General features: G+C 36.1%; 1 protein-coding gene across 1 annotated transcript; it reads left to right on the top strand.

Annotated features, from left to right (window-relative positions):
- The first annotated feature begins 918 nt into the window (after positions 1-918).
- Positions 919-20,941, top strand: psmd2 (proteasome 26S subunit ubiquitin receptor, non-ATPase 2). Its single transcript, XM_059331675.1, has 21 exons — positions 919-1,073; positions 3,097-3,153; positions 3,236-3,400; positions 4,217-4,338; positions 5,522-5,746; positions 6,236-6,394; positions 6,615-6,759; positions 7,673-7,733; positions 7,891-8,037; positions 8,752-8,858; positions 9,834-9,961; positions 11,277-11,364; positions 12,032-12,194; positions 13,293-13,394; positions 14,714-14,865; positions 14,971-15,054; positions 16,100-16,268; positions 17,074-17,168; positions 17,272-17,398; positions 17,546-17,664; positions 20,166-20,941. Exons 1-21 carry the CDS (start codon positions 951-953, stop codon positions 20,346-20,348), a joined length of 2,721 nt encoding a protein of 906 aa, XP_059187658.1. The 5' UTR covers positions 919-950; the 3' UTR covers positions 20,349-20,941.
- The last annotated feature ends 2,235 nt before the right edge of the window (positions 20,942-23,176 follow it).

Genomic DNA, 23,176 nt, shown 5'->3' with positions numbered 1-23,176 from the left:
AAAACAAAAAACAACACACACAACAACATAAATTTAGCCCAAACAGAAATACAGAGAGACTGGTAATATACACAAATTCCAGGATAAAAAGAGAATCATATGGAACGTTAATTAAATTCAAAGTAACCCTTGGACCACAGCGATAGCTTTAGACCAATTAATTATAGTTAGTTCTTTGTTGGTTTGTTTATCATTCTCAGTGGTGGAATGTAACTAAGTACATTTACTCAAGTACTGTACTTAAGTAAAATTTTGGGGTACTTGTACTTTACTTGAGTATTTCCATTTTATGTAACTTTATACTTCTACTCCACTACATTTAGAGGCAAATGTTGTACTTTTTACTCCACTACATATAGCCAGCAGCTTTAGTTACTTTTCAGATCGGGATTTAACATGAAAAACATGATCGGTTTAAAGTTTAAAGTGACATTTTCTAAATTAAACCTCATAAAAGTATATTAAATAGTTAAAATGAGCCCTACCTTGAGAAAATAAAATGCTGCTTATATAAATGCATCAATAATAATCATCAAATCATATATTGAGAATATATTTAACAATCTGAGTGGGGTCATTCTGCATAACGAGTACTTTTACTTTTGATACTTTAAGTACATTTTGATGCTGATACTTTTGTACTTTTACTAAAGTAAGTTTTGAATGCAGGACTTTTACTTGTAGTGGAGTAAATTCACAGTGTGGTATTGGTACTTTTACTTAAGTAAGGAATCTGAATACTTCTCCCACCACTGATCATTCTTTGAGGCGCTGAATGTTCCCGTGTTTTGCAGTTCCTGAAATAACCACATAAACAACCATAACAAGTCACCACCAGCAGGGGCGCTAGAGTAAACCCCCGACACATGTTCCTTCCTGCAGAAGAAGCCGGGTCCGCTCTCAGCAGCCCTCAGTTCCGTTTGTAGCCGACAGTTCATAGAGCCGCAACTATGGAGGAGGCCAAAAACAAAGAGAATAAGCAGCCCGAAAAGACCGATGAGAAGGACAAGGAGAAGGAGAAGGGGCAGCAGTCCTCTGGGAAGGACAAGGAGAAGAAAGAGGAGCAAGAACTGGTACGTGGCTGTGTTTGGCTCCTTCAGATCAGCGCTCAGTGGCGTTCAGGAGACAGAGAGTTATTTTGCCTTAGTCACTGCCGCTCTGACACCATGGTGGACCAGGCCCGAGGCTTTAACAGCCAGAATACAGGACTAAAAGACTCCCAGTGACCACATACAGCATCTCTCATATGAAGGAAACTTACGTTGCTTTAGTAGAATTCCGCCGTTCCGTAATAGCAGTGTATATAAAACCTCACGGTGAGCTAGCATTAGCCTAGCCTCACTCAGCCGGTAAGCTAACGTTAGCCTGCTGCTGCCTGTACTGTCACCAGTGGTAGCTTTAGAGCTAGCACATCCAACTAGCCAGGTGGTTTAACGTTGTGTAGCCAACTGTATGACACAGCAGCAAACGTGAAGGCAAATAAACACCAACAACAACTAAAATCACATTATCTTCCATCAACCTAACTGTTGAAACAGACTCATTTGGCTGTTTGTCAAATCTCCAGTGCTAGCACTAAGTGTCAGTGGTCAGCTTATTTTGTTTCTGTTACTGGATAGCCATGGGGATTGTTGCTGCTTTGGTTTTGTCGTTTGTATTTTAACACACTAAAAGTTTAGTCCCAAAAGGACCCCATGGCATTAGACTGGTTTTAGGACATGTAGAACATGTTTTACCAACTTTTCCCCCCACCTTTTAAGGCAACTCATGCTCATGACCAAAAAAAGATGTAGAATTTTCATATTTTTTTCATTAATATTGGTCAATTTTAGTCAAATATACAAAATTAGACCTAATTTCAAGAGAAAAAAACGAATAAAACCTGAACATTTTTGTGCGTCCTTGTGAAAAGATATGTGAGTGTGTGTTTATCTGAGTGAGTGAGTGAGTGAGTGAGTGTGTGTGTGTGTGTGTCTGACTCTGTGTGAGACACACACACACACACACACACACACACACACGCACACACACACACACACACACACACTCACAAGCAAATATGCATGCACACAGTCAAACTTGAAAACCAGGCCTTAATTTTGTATGTTTGACTACAATTGACCAATAATAATGAAAAAAATGTTATAAAATTATTTATCAATGTGTTTGTTTTGACGTGCCGTAAAGGGTGGGGAAAAAAGTTGCTTATAATTTTTTTCTACATGTCCTAAAACCAGTCAAGTGTCATGGGGTCCTTTTTGATCCCTGAGGATGTCATCTAAAAATATACAAGTACAAGTTTCACTAAAAGTTGACATAACCTACTCTGTGCATTCCCATCAATAATTTTCCCCCACTATTACTATTGAAAAAAATATTGATGTTTTATTACTTTTTTCTCTTGAAATGAGGCCTAATTTTGTATATTTTACTTAAATTGAACAATAATAATGAAAAAAATATGAAAAATTATATATCAATGTGTTGGTCATGAGTTGCCTTAAAAGGTGAAACAAAAAAGTTGGTAATAATTTTTTTTCTACATGTCCCAAAATCCAGTCTAATGTCATGGAGTCCTTTTTGACCCCTGAGGAGGATGGGTGCTATAAAAATGTATAAAACACATACAAATGTATGGAGAAAGTTCAAATTTATATTCTCTATAAAGGATGCAGATGGCCACATATGCTTAAATTCAAGCTATTCTATGAAAGTTAACGGCAGAGCACTGTATACAAAAATAGTCTTCTATTTCTAATGTGGTTATTTCATATAAAGTATTTATTTTTTAAAAAAAATCAAGATTTAGGCCATATTGCCAAGGCATAACAAATGTTAAACAATGCTTTATCATCATGCATCTACACAGTTATTTAGTCACCAAGTTAATATTTCATCATTCTTGTCTAAGTATTCAAAACAACAATAGAACATACTGCTAGGTACGCACAACAGTAGTCAGATAGTTGGCAATGTAAAGTGTTGGTCTATAGTTTTTAAGAAGACAGCATCATTACATAGCTTAAATTTAATCAGTCAACACATTTTTTTACACTTATGATATCGATTAATTATTTTTCTTTCACTACTTCACAGTCAGAGGAAGACAAACAGCTACAAGAAGACCTGGAGATGATGGTGGAGAGATTGGGTGTAAGTATTTTTTCTCTCTTGTGTGTCAGGGCTGAAAGACCTTAAGAGCTAAAGGAAACTCACCATTTCTTCATTTTGGCAGGAGAAGGACACATCGCTGTACCGTCCTGCATTGGAGGAGCTTCGCAGACTAATCCGCTCCTCAACCACCTCCATGACCTCAGTACCCAAGCCCCTCAAATTCCTGCGCCCACACTATGGCAAGCTCAAAGAGGTCTTTGAGGGCATGGCTCCAGGAGAGAACAAGGTACGGCTCTTCTGCCAGGAATTTATTAAACATTCAACTTTTCAGGAGAACCAACATGATAAATCGTGATAATAAATGTGCACAAAAGAATGCACAGGGATATGTATAGCAATCCTGCAACAATTATTCGATTAATCGAACAATAATCGATTATTAAATTAATCGTCAACTATTTTGATAATCGAGTAATTGGTTTGAGCAGTTTTTTTTAAAGACAATAAGTCCAATTTCTTTGATTTCAGCTTCTTCAATGTGAATATTTCTGTTTTCTTTGTTCCTTTTATGACAATAAACTAAATATCTCTTTGGTTTGTGGACAAAACAAGAGATTTGAGGACGTCATCTTGTGGTTTGGGAAACACTGATTGATATTTTTCAACATTTTATTGACCAAACAACTAATTGATTAATCGTTTATATAATCGACAGATTAATTGATATTGAAAATAATCGTTAGTTGCAGCCCTCATCCTGTCTTCAAGCTAGTTTCAAACAGGTCTTCACAGTGCAGATATATGGAGTAGAGGCTATAGATGACAGCCGTTTTAATGGTATTCCATATCTTGATCTATTTCATCTGTAAATTATTTTCTTGATTTATCAATTAGCTGTTTGTTGCCTAAAACTACTACTGTAAAATGTGATGTCTTCCAATGCCGTTTTTGTCCAAATCCTGCATTTTGAGAAACAGAATCATATCAAATGTTTGGCATTCTTGATTGAAAAGGAACCTTAACGACTAATTGAAAAGCAAAACAGTCGTCTAATGCAGCTTGAGCCTTAAGTTCATACTATCGGTTGTGGTTGTATTTGCAGCGTTTCTGTGCGGATGTGGTGTCAGTGCTGGCCATGACCATGAGCGGTGAGAGGGAGTGTCTGAAGTACCGTCTCCTCGGCTCCCAGGAAGAGCTGGCCTCCTGGGGACATGAATATGTCAGGTAAGAAATGACTTGGCATCAAGCTGCAATGGAAACAGGAAATACGGAGATTCTTTGAGATATCTATCTATTTATAGATAGATAAGTTGTTGATGGCCAATAAATAATATAGTTCCCCATTGTGTCTGCTGTAGGGTGGCACAATATATTGTTTTTTATTGTCTTTATTATATCAACTTAGAGCAGTGGTTCTCAACCTTTTTTCAGTGATGTACTCCCTGTGAAATATTTTTTTCAGCCAAGTACCCCCTAACCAGGGCAAAGCATTTTTGGTTGGAAAAAAAACAAAACTTATAAAAAGAGCGCTGTGCCATCAGTGTCTGATTTATTAAACTTTGGAACTGATAAACACATACAAAATTCAAACATTTGGAAAAAAACTATTTCAAACATTTTAAATGTTAATAATCCATGACTAAATTTATTGCAAATATTCCTCATCACTAAAATGTAGTGATTCAAACTAATGTTGTAAAACAGTGAGCATATAACCATTTAAAACTATAACTGCTACGCTTCAACCACGACTCCACCTTTGAGTTTTCTAGTGATTGACAGGTGATGCCAGGTGGCGTATGACAGGTTGGGTCAAACCATCCTGGTATGGGGGGACTCTGGGTTTTTAGGATCATGACATTGAATATCCTACTGAATATAAAATTAATTTTATGAACTTATACTTATGTTTTCCTAATATATTTATAAAATAATTATTTTTAAAGGATTTTTGCTTGGATGCTACTTTTTAAATGTATGTTTTAAAATCTCACCTACCTCCTGGGGTACGCGTACCCCCATTTGAGAACCACTGACTTGGGGGATAAATGCATTGCGAAGGAGAGAATATTGCCATCTGAGTATAGTAATATATTAAATTTCTGTCTGTAGACGCTTTCTTTTTCTGATATGTATCATGCAGTTAACTTCTCTGGCTAATTACACAGACAGACCCTGTTAGGCATCGTCTGATTGATTGATTTCTTCCCTTATTTTAATTCAACAAGCAATTTGTTGTATTTTATCAGTATTCTTAAAGCAGCAGAAAGACGGAACTGAAAAAAACTTCAAGATCTGTTCATCTCAAGTAATAGATGTATTGTTATTGCATATTTTCCTCACACTGTGAAGCCCTCGTCTGCTGCTTATACTACATATAATACTATAACCGTGTGTTTTCTCCCAGGCATCTGGCCGGTGAAGTGGCTAAAGAGTGGCAGGAGGTGGAGGAGAACGACAAGACGCAGCAGGAGACGCTGCTAAAACTAGTGAAAGAGATTGTGCCCTACAACATGGCCCACAATGCCGAGCACGAGGCGTGCGACCTGCTGATGGAGATTGAGAGGCTGGACATGCTGGAGGACTACATTGATGAAAACGCCTACGGCAAAGTCTGTCTGTACCTCACTAGGTATGTTCAGTGTTGGCTTAGAAACACAAAACCTACAGTACAGGCCAAAAGTTTGGACACACCTTCTCATTCAATGTTTTTCCTTTATTTTCATGACTATTGACATTGTAAATTCATCAAAACTATTAATGAACACATGTGGAATTATGTACTTAACAAAAAAGTGTGAAATAACTGAAACATGTCTTATATTCTAGTAAGCAAAGGGTGGTTACTTTGAGGAATCTAAAATACAAGACATGTTTTCAGTTATTTCACACTTTTTTTGTTAAGTCCATAATTCCATATGTGTTTATTCATAGTTTTGATGCCTTCAGTGAGAATCTACAATGTAAATAGTCATGAAAATAAAGAAAACACATTGAATGAGATGGGTGTGTCCAAACTTTTGGCCTGTACTGTATTTTTCAGCATATTGTGAACTTTTGTTGACATTTGAGGGGAAAAAAACCCCATTTCATCTCCTGACTTTGTCCATCACTCCTCCAGCTGTGTGAGCTACGTTCCTGAGCCAGAAAACTCAGCGCTGCTGAGATGTGCTCTGAACATCTTCAGGAAGTTCAACCGCTATCCAGAAGCCCTGCGCCTGGCGCTGATGCTGAACGACGTGGAGCTCGTAGAAAACATCTTCACATCCTGCAAAGACATGTAAGAACTATAAAACCCCATATTCTAGAGCACATAAAATAGTCACGGTAATGATAAAAGGTGGAAGAGCACAGCAGAATGTGCAGGATTGGTTACAAATAGTCTGTCTTTTTGATCTGACCATATACTATTCCTGTACTATATTTGTTTTGGGTTATGCTCTCTCCATAAAATGTAAGGTTTATGTCAAATGATAAGCAAACTTCTCTTTGACTTGCAGAGTTATCCAGAAGCAAATGGCCTTCATGCTGGGTCGCCATGGCATGTTCCTGGAGCTCAATGAGGACGTAGAGGACTATGAGGACTTGACAGAGATCATGTCTAATGTGCAGCTCAACAGCAACTTCTTGGCTCTGGCCAGAGAGGTAAGAGAGAGAAGGATGGAGGGAAAAAAGAATGAGATGGGGACAAAAAAAATTGACATTTGGGACTAAACTTTTAATTGTTGTGAAGGTCTTCCACAGTCATGCTATATGTGGGGAATTTGCTGAATCTTGTTCATTTCATTTTCATTTTATTAATTCTTCTTTTCGAACCGAAAAAAAATAAACATAAACTACAACAGCGTAGGCTAGATGCATATACATATTCATACACATACTCATAGACACCATTAAACAGATGTACATAAACATATAAACATTTACACACATACAGTATATAAAGCCCTATGTATATACATGCATCTGCCCTGTTTAACTAATAAGATAGAAATAAGAACCAGTTAACTTAATATTCAATATGCATTTCCTTATATAATTTTGGTTCGAAAAAAAAGGGAGTAGGCTGAAGTATAAAATACTTATCTAGGCATATCCCCTGATACTCAACTCTTCAAAAATAAGAAATTGTATCTCTATATATAGCCACTTAATGTCAACTAAATATGTATTATTATTATTATCATTATTTATTTACTTATTTTCTTATTAGTCAACCATAGTATATCAAACAACTTAGATCTGAGAATTTCTATTACTCCCGCAAAGAAAACAAACAAACAAAAAAACAACAAACAAATCAAAACACTGAAGGCAGTTACAAGAACGTCCTCATCCAGCTTGCGAGCTGTACTTTTTTAGCATATCATTTTTCACAAGCCTTTTTAATCTGAAAGTGATTGACTACATACTAGAAAATTGAAATGCCAATAATATTTATTAAGACATTAGAGTAACTCAGGATACAACATCACAATACGTGTCCCACGATAACAGTGGTATCACCATACAGTGATTCTGCGATACTTTATTAACACACTCGTCTTGTCCTCTCTAGTTGGACATCATGGAACCCAAAGTCCCAGATGACATCTACAAAACACACCTGGAAAACAACAGTAAGTCCTGACCTGCAGGTTATGTGTGTGTTCAGTTAGGTTGGGTATTGGTTGAAAACAAACGATTCATTTTTATATCAGGACATTAAGTTAATAGCACCGATTATTGGTTGGCTACTATTGACAATTTGAGTGACTTATGTGATTTGTGTGACAGGGTTTGGAGGCAGTGGCTCCCAGGTGGACTCGGCTCGTATGAACTTGGCCTCTTCCTTCGTGAACGGCTTCGTCAATGCAGCCTTTGGACAGGACAAGCTGCTCACAGACGATGGCAACAAATGGTTGTACAAGAACAAGGACCACGGTAAAAGAAAATTCATAAGTACAATAGTAGTTGTAGTCCACAAATAGAGCGAGTAATATATGGAATGATTTACCACTTGATATCAGTCAAGAAAAAAGCAAAATATCCTTCAAAAAGAAATTAAAGATGTACTTTGTCAGTGGTTAATGTTAGGTGTTGGGCTTATTATATTTTTTGGGGGGGTTTATTTAAATTTTTTTCGTTTATTTTGGTTGAAAGGACGCTACTCTTTATAGAAGCGATGTTTGCCTGGATTCATGATGTCCAGGATTACAATCAATGATACTGGTTAAAGCTGTACTGTTTTGTTTTTTTTGTATTTTATTTGTTTTCTGATCAAATGTATTTGACCAATTATTCCTAAACATTTAATCCAAATGGCTATAATTCAATGGTTTGATTCTACAAACTGTCTTTTAAATTTGTGCTGCATTTTGTAATGAACTTTTGTGCTGCACTTTTCTAATGTATTTTGGAATGTATTTTTACTGTTAAAGTTGTTGTAGGACTGTTGAGTATTAATTGTTGGAATGTTTTGACCCCAGGAAGACTAGCCAACTGCCACGGCACAAGCTAATGGGGATCCTTTAATTAAAAAAAAAAAAAAAAAATAACACAATAGCCCTTACTTTTCTTCACAGTAGTCTTGTCTTGCATATGGTTTTGAATTAAATTAGATTACTCATTGACTAATGATCCTATAAATGCCTTCAGGTATGTTGAGCGCTGCAGCCTCTCTGGGTATGATCCTGCTTTGGGACGTGGATGGCGGTCTGACTCAGATTGACAAATATCTCTATTCCTCCGAGGACTACATCAAGGTAAACATTTCTCTAATAGAGTCCATGCTACTTTCGGGTAATTATTTGGTGGTGATCTCACAGCCTTTCTTAAGATGAGCCATTAAAAATGTCAATATACCATCTTAACAACTCTGCCAATAGTAAAACAAGTGCAAACATGTAGTTTTTTAAAGAGATGTTCTACAAAGTTAATATAATCTGTTGTATTGATTAGATTGGAACTGTCTGCATTATGTCCTTTCTAAATATCTTTTATCTTCTATTTAATTGATGGGTTATTGCCAAGCAGGAAAAAAAGAAGGAAGCATTAAATAGGGGTATCATATCATACTGTTCATGATTATACCTGTATATTTTTTTATGGGTAAAAAATGTATAATGATATTGGCAACATTCCTACTTCTTGACGTAGTGGCGTAAGGGTTTCCCATTAATTACCTAGACTGTGGTGACCCGCCAGAGTCTCATGTGCTGCACTAATGTCATACAATTCTCCTTTACAATAATTAATTAAAATATGCAATGATAAGATCAGTGTATATGGCAATAGAAAGTGTGAGAGGCTACCAAATTTGGGCTTTTATGAAAAAAAATGTGAGGTTATGTGAGGTGTTTGCTCACATTTAGCTCTCAAAGTGGATGAGATTGATCACATTGTACTATGAAATGTACAAAATGTTATCCCCCCCCCGAAACCCTTAGATGGTTATTTTTTATTATTTGCTAAGAGTCAAGAGTAATTTTTTTGTATTTGGCAATTGTTGAGATTTGCAATTTACACTACATTTAGATTTATGATTGATTTTTATTTAGCTATACAGACTAAAAACGTCATTTTCTGTATATTTTTCAGTATTTTTTAATATCGTCAAGAATCATTATCGTAAAAATACCCTGAAATATCGTGATAATCTTTAAGGGCCATATCGCCCACCCCTAGCATTAAAGGTATCTGTCTTGTTTTTCTTAAACCTGCGTCTCCTCTCTGTGCAGTCTGGTGCCCTCTTGGCCTGTGGTATTGTCAACTCGGGTGTGAGGAACGAATGCGACCCCGCCCTCGCCCTGCTCTCTGACTATGTCCTCCACAACAGCAACGTCATGAGGATAGGAGCCATCTTTGGGTGAGGAGAATGTTAACATGTCTGTTGGATATTAGAGCATATGTATGGAAGCCAATATCCGCCAATGTGATGGGAAATGGAAGATGTTGTAATTCATTATGTTTAGAAACTTCCTCTGAGTTTGTTTATCATTATTTTAGATACTAAGTCATAGGGGTGTGCCATATCGTATTGTTCACGATAATATTGGTATATTTTTTTTATGGTTCAAAAAAATGCATATCATGATATTGGCAACGTTCCTACTTCTTGATGTAGTGGTTAAAGTTGTTTTAATCACAAAAAGCTACTGACTCCCTGTCGCTAAACACATGCAGCTTTCAAAATAAGAGCACAGTGTGTTCAGAGAATCCACCACAAAATTTACAAGAAGACTGTCAAAATAAGATGCCTTAAATAAAACATACAAGAACCTTTATTCTCCTTTACAAAATTTTATTAAAATATGCCCCCTGGAACCCCTAAATGGTTATTTTAATTATTTTCTCATACTCTAGAGTAATTTTTTTTGTATTTGGCAACTGTTGAGATTTGCACTTCAAACTACATTTTAGATTTTTTATTATTTATACAAACTAAAAAAAAATCATGTTTTCTATATCTTTTTTTAATATTTCCTAATATCGTCAAGAATATCGTTATCGCAAAAATAGCCTTCAATATCGTGATATTCTTTTAGGGCCATATCGCCCAGCCCTACTAAGTCACAATCGCAAAACCCATTGGTTATCGCTTCTCTGCATTTGAGGTATTTTGTATTGCCTCTGCTAAGGAAGTTATGATTTAGTGTAGTTTTGTTGTTGTCTGTTTATTCACGGTATTGCTAAAAAAAACTACAGGCCTGATTTTCAAAATATTATATATTTTTTTAAATAATATTGCTAATATTGTGAGTGCTGCATTCATGTGGTGTTGGAATATTTGGGGAAATAAGTTCCCTACTGGGAAAATTGACACTGAAGTCAATGTTGACATTGTGAGATGGTTCATACCCTGGAGGAACCTTCTAATTTTGAGAAAGTTTCTCATTAAAAGCAATTATTTCAAGAAAGTAACACTTTATCATGACTTCTGGGATTTAGAAAAAAAGCTTATTTTCATCTTATTTCTTTCTTTTACTGGCAGAGATGGGCTTCCAGGCATGCATACATTGACATTTTCTAAATTATACACGGAAGTTGGCTGTATATGGCTTGTCTTTTTTTCTCGATTTCTTTGGTTGGTTTCTTGTACTACTGTTAACACTTGAAAATCGGCTCTGTTCTCTTTAATGACACATGGCTGTGTGTCTTGTTCCTTGTCCGGTTGGTTTCAGACTGGGCCTGGCGTATGCTGGCTCCAACAGAGAAGACGTCCTTTCCCTGCTTCTCCCTGTCATGGGAGACTCCAAATCCAGCATGGAGGTATGGATGTGTAATTTAAATCAAGGAATTTTCTCGCTCTACACTACTGGTCAAAAGTTTTAGAACACACCAACTTTTCCAGAATTTAATTGAAAATGATGTCAGGTGTCTCATGTCTCAGTGTACTCTGAAATGAATGCACATTTGTAACATTTACAATTCTTTATTGAGCATGATAGTGTTTTGAAAGTAAAAAAAAGATTCAAAATCACATTTTATGTTGGACTAAAGGACAAAAAAAAGACACAAAATGACCAAAAAAAGACAAAAAATGACAAAAAAAGACACCAAAAGACACAAAATGACTAAAAAAAGACACAAAATGACCAAAAAAAAGACAAAATGACTTACAAAGACATGAAAAGAATTCAAAAATGGACAAAATAGCCCAAGACTCCATAGAGTTAAGTTGTTAACCCATTTCTTGTTCCCTGAAAAAGGCCTACTTGTATAATTCTGAAATGTACATTATTTTTCAGTTTTGGTTAAGCTTACCTTTTTTTATTTACCTCTGGCAGTTCACCACTTACCTTTGTACCCTTTCAAGCTGTTCATTTGACTTGAACTGCTTGAATTTCAATGAAAAACTGGAAAAATTGGGGTGTTGGGGTGTGACCGGTAGTGTATATGTTTAGTAGTTTAACAACTATGTGTGTTGAATGTCCAGGTGGTCGGAGTGACGGCGCTGGCATGCGGTATGATCGCAGTAGGATCTTGTAACGGTGACGTGACCTCCACGATCGTCCAGACCATCATGGAGAAGAGCGAACAGGAGCTGAAGGACACGTACGCTCGCTGGTTGCCTTTAGGCCTGGGACTCAACCACCTGGGTAAGTGAGCATGGACAGGCCTCAAAGTAACTAACTACAAAAATAACCAGCCATTGTTCGAAACAGTGAGAGTGAGTTGCAGTGGCAAAGTATTCAAAAGATTTAACATTTGGAGTTCACAGAGGCCACTTATGAGATCAATAGCAGTGTTTCCTTTAGGGTAAAGAGTGGCTGCTGGGAAAGTCTCAGGCCACGCCTTCTCAAATGTCCGCTCACTCTGCGTGTCTCCATTCTAAAAAGAGACCCAGAGGGATTTACTAGAGTCCGGAGGTGACGTATGGTTTTTCGATCGTGGCGTAATCGCTTAGTGACAGTTTCGACCATGATCACATGGCTAATTATGCACAGCGTCTCCGCTGATCATAAACATCGTGATAGTGAATTAACAGCATCGCTAACTGTGCACAGAGTGTCTGGTGCTTGTTGTAAACAAACAGAGGTGCTTGTTGTAAACAAACAGAGATCGCTAAGTGAACACCTCTTGCAGCAGCAGCACATACACACTGTACTGCTACAGAGCTAACTGTTAGCCTGTTACCAATTTAATTGTGGTGCTGTTTGTTTGACGCTTGTTCTGTTTGTTGTCATTTTTATAATAAGACAAAGCACTAAAGAGATTTGCACCCATTGTTATTTAATCCTGGCGCTGTTTGTTGATGTATTTTTATTTTATTTATATTTACTTATATATAAAGGTTTACTTGAAATAATAAGGAAAATAAAAACATGTAAAAGTTATGTAGGTGCTTGATTATTTTAGACAGTAAAGACAAGCTTGCAAAAAAAAAAAAATAATTGAAAAGACAAAAATGCAATCATTGCAATAGAAGAGCTGTTTAAAATCCTCCTCCTGTAAAACAGTATTGGTTGAGCATTTAAATGTGATGGCTGCATTTGGTGCTGAATTCTTATGCATTAGTATTTCTTAAGCAGGTAGCCAGTAACCTAACCTGGAACATGTTTCACACACTGCACGTGACTTGGCTGTAGCGCCAATAAAATTTCAGTCAAAACATTTTTTTTTACTTTAATTCATGCAATTATTCTCTTGTAATGTATCTCCCATAACTATTCTGTGTGTATTCCCTCTGTCCCTAGGTAAAGGAGAGGCGATTGAGACGACCCTTGCAGCTCTACAGGTTGTACCTGAACCTTTCCGCAGCTTTGCCAACACATTAGTGGATATCTGTGCATATGCAGGTCAGTGGTACAGTACGGTGTTCCAGCTTTTTCTCGTTTGCACAAATGCAGATATTTGGGTTGCACCAACGGATAACAATGTTTAAAATAACAATCTTACTGATGGCCAATGTTTTTGCTGTTGCTGTTTTTATTTATTTTCCCTTTTGTGCCAGGGAAACAAAGTAATCTTCATTATTCAGCATTACATCACACTATCATTGAATAAGCATTAATGCAACCCTACAAATCTGAAACAAACTTTAATATAACCTTTATTTCAATATGCTAGTTATTGTTGTACGAATCCGACTGCAAATAACCAACCCAACATTTAGCCAGCACAGAATTGATGCAGCACCACAGATTAACATTGGCCACTGCATTATGGATGTCTTATTTGCTGATGGCAGTAAACAAGATGAATATCTGCTGATACTGATGTTTTGTTGATCAATTGGTGTATCCCTGGCAGATATTCATCACTCAATCGCTGCATGTATAATCTTCCATATACATATTTGCCTATACTGCCCTACAAAGCCTAACTGCAGTAACTACATTTTTGGTCAAAATTGAATTCTAACTAAAAATTAACTCCTTGATATTTGTTCCATCTTGTGACAAAGTTTTAGATTTCAATTTTGCTTTATTTCAGAGAAGAAATTATATAAAAACCTCAAAATCCAACTCAAAACCAACCAATAATTGCACTTTCCACGGCCTGCTTTGGATATATATATACAAATTTAAACATAAAAATAATATAAATTATAAGTTTATTTGAAAGGGAAATTATTATCTTGATAGTGATGAAGTAAAAAAGTGATACAATTATATTTCAACTAAAATATAACATTTCTTTATAATAAGTCTAAAATATGCAAATATTTGAATAGAGTTGTTAAACTCTTTTAAATAAAATACACAATCAATTTGAAAATGTTTATTCACTGAATACGAAATGTAAAAGCTGAAAGAAGACGACAATATTGTAGTTACTGCTCACTGTTTGTGCTTTACTATTAGAACCTTTTACAGTGATGCAGTAACTACGTTTTTGGGGTCAAAGGTCAAATAAATCGTCATGATTTTTGAGCATGAAAATAACATTATCAATACATGTAGAAATAAGTGTCATATCACTTATCTACCTATAACCCATTTGGCTGGCCAGTTAAAAAAAAAGTTAAACTTTAAAGCAGTTTTTCTCCCTTTTCACCCTTTGTGTAGTTACAGCAGTTAGACTTTGTAGGGCAGTATAGTGCAATGACTTCTGATTTTTATCTTTAATCTCCAAAACTGTCATAACTCACTGTATTAATTTGCCTTCATCTCAGGTTCTGGTAATGTGCTGAAGGTACAGCAGCTTCTCCATATCTGCAGTGAGCACTATGAAGCCAAGGAGAAGGAAAAAGAGGAGGACAAGGACAAGAAGGATAAGAAGGACAAAGATAAGAAGGAGACTTCTGCCGACATGGGCTCCCACCAGGTAAGGATAAACAGGAATTATTTGCCAAAATCCCGTCTCTTTTGAACGGTTCCTTTAGCAGCAACTTGATGGATGCTTGTGAAGTAAAAACTGTTTCCCTGTCAGGGTGTTGCTGTTCTTGGTATTGCTCTGATTGCCATGGGGGAGGAGATCGGTTCTGAAATGGCACTGCGGACATTTGGACATCTGGTTAGTACTTTTTCTGAAAAAGGAAACAAACAACTATAGTTTCAGTGCTTGAGACTATGAGGTCACCCCACCAATTGTACACTGCACGTACAAGAAAGACTTGCAACAAAAGGTTCATCTAAGAAGTTTCGGGATTTGGTTGGGTTTTTAGATTGGACGCCATTAGACATTGCTTATTTCTTTTTCTTTTTTATCAGTCCTCTGAGACTGTTTCCTTTGATCCACATTACATCGTCTGTACTTTTGATCCTGGTGCATATAGTTTCTCTTCTCTATATTCTGATATGATCTGCTTGTTTTCACTCACCTTGATATCGTTAATGTACACTACTGGTCAAAAGTTTTAGAACACCCCAACTTTTCCAGAATTTTATTGAAAATGATGCAGTTTAATGTCTCAGTGTACTCTGAAATTAATGCATGTAACAAATAAACAATTGAAGTTTAAAAAAAAAATCATAGAATAAATTTAGAAAGGAAAATGTATTCTAAACTGTTGACTCATCAAAGTAGAAGTTGCAGAAGTTCCCTTAAATGTGTAGCAACTTGTAGGTTGTAAGTGATCAAGAAAAGTTGGGACACCTGTAGGAATTGGTAGCAACTTTCAAGGCTTGATCAACCTCCGTTGCTGCAGAAGTGCTTTAAGTTGTTAACCCATTTCTTGTTCCCTTTAAAAAGGCCTTTTTGTATAATTCTGAAATGTACATTCTTTTTCAGTTTTGGTTAACCTTACCTTTTTTTATTTACCTCTGGCAGTTCAACACTTTCCTTTGTACCCTTTCAAGCTGTTCATTGGACTTGAACTGCTTGAATTTCAATAAAAAAATGGAAAAATTGGGGTGTTCTAAAACTTCTGACCGGTAATGTATCTCGGTGACATCACCACATAGTCATGCGTCATCTAAGTTTACTGGCTGGGGTGTGACAGCTTAATGTAGGCAATTAGAATAATTTGAGCCATATGTTTGATCCTCTCTTGGTTGTTGCGATTTAGTGATTCCTTGACACTGTCTTACTCTTATTTTCTCTGTGTTCATATGATCAGCTGCGTTATGGCGAGCCCACCCTGAGGCGAGCGGTGCCCCTCGCCCTGGCTCTTATTTCCGTGTCCAACCCTCGTTTGAATATCTTGGACACCCTCAGCAAGTTCTCCCATGATGCTGACCCTGAGGTCTCCCACAACTCCATCTTTGCCATGGGCATGGTGGGCAGTGGTAAGTCAGTTTATCCCATAAGAACCCATGGTGACACGGTTGTAACAAACACTTTAAATCCAATCCAATCCACTTTATTTATATAGCACAATTTTAGCAAACACAAGGTTTCCAAAGTGCTGCACAAACAATAAATACATAACACAATACAACGAGATGTAGTAAACAATAGAACAGTAAGATGCAATAAGATAAAATAAATTAAAAATGGGATAAAAATAAATAAAATAAAATGTAAAATGTACTGCCCGCACAAAATAAAATATGCATGAATACAATAAAAACAAAAAATCATAAAATCAACACTCTACGTGGTGTTACAAGACATGTTTTCAGTTATTTCACACTTTTTTGTTAAGTACATAATTCCATATGTGTTCATTCATAGTTTTGATGCCTTCAGTGAGAATCTACAATGTAAATAGTCATGAAAATAAAGAAAACGCATTGAATGAGAAGGTGTGTGTCCAAACGTTTGGCCTGTACTGTATGTTTTGCTGTTTTAAAAAGAAAAAGAATGTAATGGGAACTAAAATAAACTAAAATAAAATAAACTAGGATTTATAAATAAATCCTATGCTATTTAATGACAAATAAGAACCCTCTCATTAAAACCCTTCTGTAAAACAGGGGCAAAAAGACTACAAGATTCTGCTACAGACCTCACTGACGTTTGTCACTAGAAATATTGAATGTAATTCACTGAATACTTGCAGGTGTATTGTCATTCAATGACACACAATGCCACCTAGTGTTAATGCGGTCGACATATTTAACAGGCTCTTCATTTTTTCCATTTCCTCAGGCACAAATAACGCACGTCTGGCCGCCATGCTGCGACAGCTGGCACAGTACCACGCCAAAGACCCAAACAATCTCTTCATGGTGCGACTGGCTCAGGTGGGTGGCAACACAAAAAGCACTCTGTACCAGACATAAGTGATCTTTTGGGAATGTGTGTTTGTACAAGTGATTATTGACTCTGCTCTTTGTTCCTCCACAGGGTCTGACTCACCTGGGCAAAGGCACACTGACACTCTGTCCCTACCATAGCGACAGGCAGCTGATGAGTCAGGTGGCCGTGGCCGGACTGCTCACCGTGCTCGTTTCCTTCCTTGACGTCAAGAACAGTTAGTTTATTCTGCTTCTCTTGCCTTCGCCTGCACCCTGCTTCCACACACTTAACATTGTCCATTTCTTTTTTTTGTTATTTGATGATTGTATTTCATCAGCGTGTAAATAATCCCCCTGGTATTCGCTGTGTGTGTGTGTTACAGTAATCCTGGGGAAATCTCACTACATTCTCTACGGCCTGGTAGCAGCCATGCAGCCACGTATGCTGGTCACCTTCGACGAGGAGCTACGGCCACTGCCAGTGTCTGTCAGAGTTGGACAGGTGAAGTTTTAGAAAATGACTAAAAAATAGTCTTTCTACAAACTCTTGGTTTAATATTTTGAGACAAATGCTGATTTGCTTTCTTGCTGAGAATAATAATAATAATAATAATAATAATTCAATTCAACTTTATTTATAGAGCGCATTTCATGCACAAGGCAGACTCAATGTGCTTCACAATGGATATACATAATCAAACTGCCCTACAAAGCCTAACTGCAGTAACTACATTTTTGGTCAAAATTTAATTCTAACTAAAAATTAACTCCTTGATGTCTGTTCCATCTTGTGACAAAGTTTTAGATTTCAATTTTGCTTTATTTCAGAGAAGAAATTGTATAAAAACCTCAAAATCCAACTCAAAACCAACCAGTAATTGCACTTTCCACGGCCTACTTTGGATATATATATATATATATATATATATATATATATATACTAATTCAAACATAAAAATAATATAAATTATAAGTTTATTTAAAAAGGGAAATTATTATCTAGATAGTGATGAAGTAAAGAAGTGATACAACTATATTTCGACTAAAATATAACATTTCTTTATAATAAGTCTAAAATAGGCAAATATTTGAATAGAGTTGTTAAACTATTTTAAATACACAATCAATTTGAAAATGTTTATTCACTGAAAACAAAATATAAAAGCTGAAAGAAGACGACAACATTGTAGTTACTGCACTCTGTTTGTGCCTTACTATTAGAACCTTTTACAGCAATGGATATACATAATTACAGTTAAAAAACAAAACAAAACAAGCAAATACAAACAATTAGAAAAAAAAAATCAATTACAAATTAATTGAAGAGTGCAGGTAGACAAGCTATGCCATATTCACCACATACACACTTACTTACTCACACACACATGTGCACCCACTCCCACAACCACACGTACACAGTTCAACCGAATGCTGTTGAAAAAAAGATTGGTTTTTAATCTGTTTTTAAAAATGGCTACTGATTTTGGCATGTTTAATAATGATACATTCAATTTTTATAGCGCTTTTAAAGGTACTCAAAGTCACTTAACATAACAGGAATTATACACACACACAAACACAAAATGCAGAAGAAAGAAAGAAAGAGAAAGAAATAGCTTACAAGACCTGAACTCGAATGTATCATTTCTGTTTAGTTATGTCTAAACAGAAATGATAAATTCGAGTTCAGGTCTTGTAAGCTATTTTGAAAAGAATGAGATTAAAAGTTTGATACTAGTCTCAGTCACTGTTAAAGTGTAAAGCTGGACTATTAGCCTGTTAGCTAATATTCTCCTGGCTTTAACTTCATATTTAATAGACAAATATGAGAATGGTATCAGTCTGCTTTGGAAGCCCATTTATGTAAATGCGATGGAAATACAGATCCTCTTAGTCACTATAATGAGAAACTATCTTGATATGTTGAAAAAATAATGACTTAGTATTTAAAAATGATTACTTAATATCTCAGAGTTACAAAGTATCCCACTACTTATCGTCTTAAATAATAAATAAATTATTCCCATTATTTTGAGATACAAATGCATTCATTTGACATAATAATCACCAATTCATTTTGAGTTTCTCTTTATTTTGCAATAGTTATTGAGGTACAAAGTCATTATATGGTACAAAATTTCTCAATGATTTACAGAATCTTTACAGGGTTTATTGTAGTTTTTTCTTTTACTGGTGAAAATAGGCTTGCATAGCCTTCTCATCTAATTTGCCATAAGGAACTGAATAAGTGTGTTCCTAAAATGTAGAACTCCTTTCAAGACTCTTTCAGCCTAAATAAATATTCTATTACACTGTAAAAAAAGATAAACAATAGCTTCTCAATAAAATTGAGGCAACAGATTGCACGCAATATTATTAATTAAATCTAACTACGTTACAAGTTGAGTTAATAACACCTTTACAGGAAGTGCCTGTCAATTAAAAACAGACTAATTCTATTGTGTTGGATTCATTCAAAATTCTCTTGATTTAGAATTTCATAAAAATAAAGATTATATTTAATGTGATCAGAATAAGTAGATTCTATCTCAAACATTTTTATATTAAAGTTACTTAAACAACTGCCTCAAAATCAGTGACACCTTTATATTTAATACATTTTATCAAATATATTGAGTAAAATTAAATGACTACAGAATAATTTATTACAGTGTATTAACCCATTGAAGCCTGGAAAGCGTTTACGTCGTTTTGTAGTATTTTGTTTAAGCTCTCAAATACTTTTTGAATTTCATTTCTATCTGCTACAGAGGCTGAAAAATCTATTATTTAGTAGAAGAGTTCACACTTTTTTTCCCAGAATTTTTCCAGAAAATTAGAGGCTTATTTTAAAATCGCCCAGCGGTTTTTCAGGCCTCAATGGGTTAAAGGATTAGAAGTAGTGGAATTTTATCAGCAACTAAAATCAAGGAATTGTGGTCTGGAGGTGAAAGTAAAAACGGTTGTTTAATTTGAGTATATTTGTTTTATTTTTTTCCTCAGGCTGTGGACGTGGTTGGCCAGGCAGGCAAGCCAAAGGCCATCACAGGTTTCCAGACTCACACCACACCAGTGCTGCTGGCTCATGGAGAGAGGGCCGAGCTGGCCACAGAGGAGTACCTCCCCGTCACCCCCATCCTGGAGGGCTTTGTTATCCTCCGCAAGAACCCCAACTATGAAACCTAAACTGGCCGTCCGGCAGAAAGAAATCATTCTCACTGGCTTCTCCCTCTTTGTAAGGGTAGCCCTCCATGGCTCTCGGCAGTTGTTATATTTAGTTGTTTACTGCATGGCTGAAAAGAGCAAGGCAGGCCTATCCTTCGCCTTTACTGTGTCTTCTCACTGTTGTGTGTGTGGACCAGCCCCAGCAGTCATTAAAAATGGATGGTCTGCTAATTAGACTGGGATGACACAGGGAAGTTAAACTGGGACCTCATCCTCTCTACATAGATTGTTTCCATATTGCCCTAATTTTGATCCACATCTCCCACTGGTACTGAATCAGCTGTTTGACTGACCTGGGCCAGTTTTAAAGTGCGAGCTCTTCACCATCACTCACATCCTGTCACCAGTAAATATATAACAACTGCTCAGTCCACATCAGTGCTTCAACTGTTGTTATTTTTCCCGCAAATACATCCTCCGCCATCTTTTGTAATTAGAGCATTTAAAAGTATGTATTCGTCAACAAGTTTTGCTTCTGTTTTTATTTTGTTCTTGGTTTTTTGTTACAGTACTGTAAAAGGTTGAATCAAAAATAAAAACTCTGATCCACATGGTGGAAATGTGATGGCTGTGGGTTTTGTTGATATGGGTGCAAAGTATATCATGGCTGGTTTATAATTTACTCCCAAATGCTGTCATTCAAATGAAGCAGCTGCAGATTCCCCACAAGGAGGAGCTGTTTAGTCACCAGCACCACCTAGGCAAGGAAGAGTTCATTTAAAGAAACGTTTAGATTTTTCTCCCCCCTATGTCATGATTTTTTGGGAATGCAGTCCAGTGAATATCATTCAAACTGCTGTTTTTAAATCTAAAATGTTTATGTCATTGTGCAATCAAGGGAAATGCAATCAAAGTGGTGGTTTATTCATTTAAAAAAATGGCTTTTATCTGATTTTGCAAATTAACTTATGTACATACACATAAACACGTGTATATATTCAGAGGAAAGAAATTGCAGCTCCAGTTTAGCATGACATATTTCTATAAATGTCACCAACAGGGAACAAAAGTAATAGCTGCGACATTTTTCTTTTTGTGTCATTGATATTTCTGCTACATATGTGTCAGCTGGAATTTAAAACGACTAACTGTAGCGATAAAATATTGTCGGAATGGAGCCGCAAACCTTATTTCAAGACATACAATGACGATGAAACAGCCTACTAAGTCTAAACTAGCCTACCAGCTTTACTAACAGGTCATAATGAGCATTTAACAATGTGATTTTGTCAGAATGCAGTGAGAACCAAAGTGCAAATGAAATGCTTGACACTTGATAAATACCTCAGCAGATTTGGAATCAAAAGCTTGTCTAGCTAGGGAAACTTAAAACTAGACTTGAAGTTGGCAAAATTTAGAGGTTAAGGTGCCGTGCTGTAAGCTATGATGCACATTAAAAGTGACCGAAAAGTAAAAATAAATGATGTTTTTATGCCGTGTGTAAGTTTTACATTTTTACAATCGAAGAATGCTAATTGTTGTGGGTCTACACCAGTGTTTAATAAAAATTAAATTGTAAACAAATATTTTTATAAAGATTTTATTTTGTATAAATATTTTGGTCACAGCCACATGGAGCCACTGCAGATGGCCTCACACATATGGCTCTGGAGCCACAGGTTGCCTACCCCTGCAATAGAAAAAAAGAAAAACAAAAATAAATAATAATAAAAATAATAATAACCATAATAACCCATAATAACATAAAATCTCGGTTTAACATTAAAATATCAGAACGTCTCTAAGCGTGTTGTTCACCTGTAAGCATAACACTAAAGATATATTGTCACACTGTTAAAATAATCGCCTAAGTCTTTTTTTTTTTTTTTTTTTGCCTAAATCATCTCCTCATGACTCCGGCCACCTATGGTAAAATCGTCCTCAGTTAATCAGATCATGTGATTTTACCCCTTTAAGATAATGGCCTATGTCAAATGTGACATGAGCGTGTCATAAACATGACATGGGATGTGTCATGAACATTAATGACACTTTGAAGTAACATTAATGCTCATGATACTTGTCATGTCATGTTTCTGACAGGCTTGTGTGACTCTTATGTAGACACCTTCAAAATAAAGTGTTACCATATCTTCCTTAAGTCACAAAGGCATGTTCAAAAAAATTGCCTAAATCATTTATTTCTCTTAAGTTACATAATTTGCACACAATGTTATTACTAATGCCAATAGTAACTTATATATAGTTTATATATATTATATTATATTATATTATATTTATTATAGTAACTAACTAATAGTACTTTTTGCGTGAAATGATCAATAAATGTCATATGTTTTTGTGCTTCCTGCAAAACTTGAAAAAATGAGTTAGGACATTATTTTGACAGGGTGACGATATATTTATAAAAAATAATCAGTGTTAACGTGATTAGTGGGAAGGTTGCACGTGACGGGATTTTGCCGGAATCACCTAGCTACCGGCTTCCGGCTTCCGGGAAGGTTTCCGTCCGTCCGGCTCTGCGGACTCAAGGAGAGAAAGGTAACGCCACGGTCCTGGGCTAAATTGTTTATTAAAATGCTCAAATTTTCAGATAAATGTCCAGTCGCTGTCTTACAGAGACCCTGAAGGTACTGTCGAGTGTATGTTCCACCTTTCAGTGTGTAGATAAAGCTCGCTGTGGAGACTTTCTTCACTGGTTTGTGCTGACTGTGTTCCTGCTGTGTTTTCAGGGATTAGCTAGTTAGCTTGCTGCTAGCATTCCACGCTAATGCGACGTGGGTGTTCTTTCTTCACTTTAGCTCGTCCAAGCTAGCGAGCTAACACTA

Source organism: Centropristis striata, chromosome 4 (assembly GCF_030273125.1).
Source record: "Centropristis striata isolate RG_2023a ecotype Rhode Island chromosome 4, C.striata_1.0, whole genome shotgun sequence".
Classification (NCBI taxonomy): Eukaryota; Metazoa; Chordata; class Actinopteri; order Perciformes; family Serranidae; genus Centropristis; species Centropristis striata.
Note: the sequence above shows the minus strand (reverse complement) of the source record. Positions and strands in the feature narration are given on the sequence as shown.